Genomic DNA, 5,242 nt, shown 5'->3' with positions numbered 1-5,242 from the left:
CTTTGTTCTGCTCTCCTTCCCTGTACTCTGGGATGTTGCCATGGTAAATAAAAACCTACTTGGGCAGCATAGTTTAGTTCAGACAAACTTCTTGCAGGGTTCTGTTACACCACTGCTAAAGATTATAGGACAGATTTGCCTGTTGCTGTGCGTAACCTTGAAGATTGATTGATTTTTTGGGGAGAGAGTAGAGGAGGAAGCACTTGAGGCAGGTAGCTTCAGTCATCTGTTGGAAATTCATGATAAGAAACCATTAGAGATTGCAGTGCAACTATTGTTTTGAAAAACGTGTTATTCAATATTGAACTAAATTTCAGTATAGTAAGTTTTTGTCATATGCTGCCTGTATTAAGCAGTTTATCTCTAGATGCATATTTTATCTATTATGCAATTGTACTTGCTCTGTTCTTTGTCTTCTAAAAGTAAATAAAATCTTAGCCCCTGCTAGAAGAGGGACTGTGACTGACACCAAAGCCCATTTGACAGCTGTATGTAAATACAAAATGGTCTGGTTGCACAGTAGGTTTCAGACATTAGTTTTGCTTGATTACAACTTGAAAGATCTGTTATTTAAGAAATAGTGCCTTCAGTATTTTGTTTAGCAAATAAACAGATGTAGTTGTAAATCAAACTTCTGAGTGCCAGATAAAGGAGCCTGCTGGCATCTCATTCAGATTGTGAAACAATGCTCTGAAGTATTTAAATGCTTAAGAGTTAGCCATCACAGGTAAAGAAAGTATAATTTCATGGAAAACTGCAAATGCTTTTGAATGCTTTTTACTTGTGTTGTAGTTGAATTGTCCTGCTGCTTTCTCATGTGAAAATGCTTTGAAAATTCTGTGTATGTGTGCATTGCAGTTGATTTAGAGAATATTTTTAGTACACAGTTTTAAATCCACAGTTGGCTGACCTTTTGTTGGCAGCAGAAAAAAGGTCTTCACCTGTGTTAAAATGAGAGAGAGGTCTATTGTTGTAGTTTAGATTTCATGCTGGTTGGCATGAGGCTTTTTGAAAAGTCTGTGATAGTCCAAACAAACTGAAAGTGCTACCCAAAACAATACGTTAGCGTTTTGCCATGTTAAATTTCGGTTTAGCTGTGTAAGGTTATTCTCGTATGATAAGAAAGGTAAGAATCAAAGCTGTTCCATGTTCAGAAGCTTGTGGTACAAGTTTATTTGCTGTATTTATGACTGGCCTTGCATAGGGTTTCAAAATTTAGTGCAGCTTTCAAACTAAGCTTTCTCAGTGAGCTGTGAAATTGATGGTTGCTTTTTAAAATGCGCCCACTGCAGTATTTTTAAACTCCTCAAATGCTCACTGTGAACATGCTGTATATCACAATTAAATGTTATTTCAGTGAACTCTTTGGCTCTGACTTGTTTCATCTCAAGGTACTATCAGTGGGGAAGAGGAAAAAATGTCTTCAGAGTTGCAGTTCAAGTATTGTTGTGTTTGTTGCTAAGGCTTATTTTCTTTCAGAGAGCTGCTCTGTTAATTACAATAAAAATATTTCACATTATAGAATATCTCCTAAGACTGGCATCTTCATTTGTGTTATCTTTCAAAGGCTTGCTGTGTGACCTCCTGTGGTCTGACCCAGACAAAGATGTGCAAGGTTGGGGTGAAAATGATCGTGGTGTCTCTTTCACTTTTGGTGCTGATGTGGTCAGTAAATTTCTGAATCGTCACGATCTGGATTTGATCTGTCGAGCTCACCAGGTATGAATTATGCTGCTGTTGCTTCTTAAAACCTCTCCTCCTAGACTTTCTGCCTCTTTGGTGCTGCCTATCAGCAGGTTATACATTAAACTTTGCATTATGTTACTTTTAGGGGAAAAAATATTTTCCTAATAAAGAGACTATAAGGGTGTGTCCTTGTGTCCTTCTATTAACTTGTGCTGAACTGAGTGTCTAATGTCAGTAACGTAAAATACTAATGCTAAATTTACCCACTGATCTTTCTTTTGTATTGCCTGTTTACTGTTAAACTGCTGTATATTAACTTTAAAGGTTAAGTGTCCAGGTTTAAAGTGGCGAAGTGACTTGAATTTGAGGTTCACTCTGAAGCTTCAGAGTTCTTCCATTTCAGTAGTAGTCCATTCTCTGATAGTTGTGGCTTAAACTATCTCTGCTTCACTTCACGGAAGTTTTAATTTAATTTTGAGTGTTTCTACAAACAAGTCTGTGCATAAGCTTTCACTGTTGCCTTTGTTTTGGGTCAGCTATCTAGAGTACTTTGTCATAGATGGTTTGGCGTACTGAAATGTGCACAAATCTTCAAGTATGCTTTTTTTACAGTTCTTGTTAAGTTACTTTAAGCAAGTGTCCTAGTTAGGTGGACATGAGGTTTCAGTGTCCTGTTTAACATTTCAGTTACATTATTTAGTCAATTTTAAAAGCTTTCTCCTGCTGTGAAACAAAAATAGGCTTTTTATTCTGTCACTGTTAAGCTTGGCTATACTATCTAAACATTTGAATATTTCTCCTTGCAATTTAATTACTGTAACACTAGAGGTTAGTCAGTGTGTGGAATGGATATTAAGATTTCTTAACTGCTGATCAAGATTGCTACCAGTTTCCTGTATTTGTGTAGTCACTTCAGCTTTTATAAAAGAATCAGAATATTTTGAATGAAAAAGACCTTTAAGGTTGAGTCCAGCCTTAACCTGTCCACTGCTAAACTGTCTCTAAGCATCTCATCTACCTGTCTTTTAAATGCCTCCAGGGATGGTGACTTGACCACTTTCCTGGGCAGCCCATTCCAATACCTAATACCCCTTTCAGTGAAGAAATTTTCAAGTAGTATGACATCTTTTAAAAGACCATGGTAATTGTACCAAAGTGAGCAGTTGGTGCACTAGTTTCACTACATTATAGTGCGAAGTTTCCGTTTTGGGGAAGAGGGAACATCCTTAGCTGATGCATCATGCTACTTGCACTATTTTAAAAGTGAATTATGCTCTTAGAGAAAATACAGCAGGATCATTTTAACTTTTAGAGCATCAAAATTATAAAAAAGCCTTAAACTTAATGTTTGTGCAATCAACATCAGTGTAAGTGAAACTTAATGGCTATAGTTGCAATGAAGATTGTATCTGGATCTTGTGCAGTCCAAACTAATAGGTCAAACATCCAAATTCTGTGTATCATCCATGAAATGCTGGGAATCCTTATACTGGCAATGCATACTCAGACTTAAAGTATGAAAATATTGAACTGTCAAGTTGATGCATACTGAACATCAGAAGTGTCAGACAGGTTAAGCTACCTGATTTCACATTCAGTGTCCAGAGCAGACAAAATGACTGAACCTGTCCTGTCTGAAGACATAAAATACCTTTTTGATGAACTCTTGTCATCTCTTTAATATAGGTCCTGCCTGCCTTAAGACTGGCTTTTTTCTTCAAAATTTTTCTTTTTTTAAAGTGAGCTGTATTGATTTCTCTGGTGTTGACAGGTGGTTGAAGATGGCTATGAATTCTTTGCTAAACGGCAGTTGGTCACCCTATTCTCGGCTCCAAATTATTGTGGAGAATTTGACAATGCAGGGGGCATGATGAGTGTGGATGAAACTCTAATGTGCTCCTTTCAGGTATGATCTATCTGTACATTGAATATTACTTAGGTGTTGGGCTATATGGACTGAGTTAGTCTGCTTGTTGATGTGTGTATGGTTAGTCTAGGCTAATGCACCTGAGCCACAGAAAAGGCCACACAGGAGGCTGGTGTTTGTGGACAATTAGAGCTGCAAACCAACTGTTCTCCAGAGAACTATGTGAGATTTGCTGTATAAGTAATTCTCTCTATACAGGTGCTTATTTCAAAGTTGATTCTTAGTCATACCTAGTTATCAGAGTACCTAGTTACGCAGACTGATGGACTGTTGGGACCCTTTTAGTGTAGTTACTCTGATCAGATTTTAATCCTTGTTCTTTCTTGGACATGTTTTCAGCCCCTTTTCTTTCCCCTTCCCACCCCAGCATAGTAGCAGAACTAGAAGGATTTAGAAGTAGTATTACTGTTGTACGGAAGATTAAGAAACTTGTAGGATTTTGATGTGATTCCATCCACCCTCACCCCTCTTGTTCCTGATGAATGAGATTTCATGTTGGCTTAACAGTATTGGAAATGTTCTTAGCTGTCACTGACTCAAAAGAACTTCTTTATTTTCTCTAAGATATTGAAACCATCTGAAAAGAAAGCCAAGTACCAGTATGGTGGACTGAATTCTGGGCGTCCAGTCACTCCACCTCGCACAGCTAATCCACCGAAGAAGAGGTGAAGAAAGGAATAATGTAGAAACACCATCAGATCTGTCAAGGACAAAACTCCATATTACAGTATATAATAAGTGTGCACTGTAAAACCATCCAGCCATTTGACACCCTTTATGATGTCACACGTTTAACTTAAAGAGACGGGTAAAGGATCTTTATTAATTTTTTCTAGTAGAAAGGTGTGCGACACTGTATTGTAACAAGTATAGCTCCAAGTTCTAATATCCAGCATAGAGTAAAAAAAGTATTAGGAAAAAACTATTGCAAATACATATTCACATTTACCACGGTTTTTAAAGTTGACCAACATCCCAGTTAAAACTTGATGTAATAGTTAAACCAGGTGAGAGCATGATGTTCCATTTGTGTAATGTGGTCTTATTGTTGCTTGATTGCTTTTACTTTGGTTATTTTGTAGCTAGAATTATGCGAATATGGTATCTAGTCTTATTTCCCGGCTCTCTTTGAAATTGAAATAAGGAAGGGGCTTTTTAGAAGAGCCATTGGTCTCTTATCCTTCCCCTAACCCCCTGTTTTTCATAATAATGTCGCCCAAATGTGTGCCCTATTACAATGCAAAGTTTATAGTATGGTAGTGATTAAAAGGTAAACTAAGTCCAAGATGCCAAGACTGGACAGCTTGACAGCCAACATAAATTGAGACAGAAGAACCTATCTTGACTTTTTAACTTAAACTGCCACACATTGAATTTGTGCACTACACTATTTTAAATTATTGACATTACACTGTGCTATGGCACTTCATTTAATTTAGCTAGGACAAAAATGGTATTGCCTATTAGTGGGTAACTTGATTATGTGGTACCTTGGCTTTAGTTTTATTAGCATGAAATACCTTTGGCATGCATAGCTTCCAGGTAACTCCCTACCTGCATCAAAATTCATCTTGCATAGTTCCACAGAACATGAAGATCCTTATTTGCTAAGCCTTTGAAAGCTGACAT

The 5,242-nt window shown here is 37.2% G+C and overlaps 1 protein-coding gene across 1 annotated transcript; it reads left to right on the top strand.

Moving 5' to 3' along the window:
* Nucleotides 1-1,522: 1,522 nt before the first annotated feature.
* LOC104543106 (serine/threonine-protein phosphatase PP1-beta catalytic subunit-like) lies at nucleotides 1,523-4,513 on the top strand (the record flags this gene model as incomplete). Its single annotated transcript, XM_010187633.1, has 3 exons — nucleotides 1,523-1,719; nucleotides 3,458-3,592; nucleotides 4,178-4,513. Coding segments are annotated over 3 exons (437 nt in total), but the record flags the coding sequence as incomplete, so codon positions are not given.
* Between the last annotated feature and the right edge of the window lie 729 nt (nucleotides 4,514-5,242).

The sequence above is a fragment of the Mesitornis unicolor genome, unplaced genomic scaffold, assembly GCF_000695765.1.
Source record: "Mesitornis unicolor isolate BGI_N332 unplaced genomic scaffold, ASM69576v1 Scaffold51406, whole genome shotgun sequence".
Classification (NCBI taxonomy): Eukaryota; Metazoa; Chordata; class Aves; order Mesitornithiformes; family Mesitornithidae; genus Mesitornis; species Mesitornis unicolor.
Note: the sequence above shows the minus strand (reverse complement) of the source record. Positions and strands in the feature narration are given on the sequence as shown.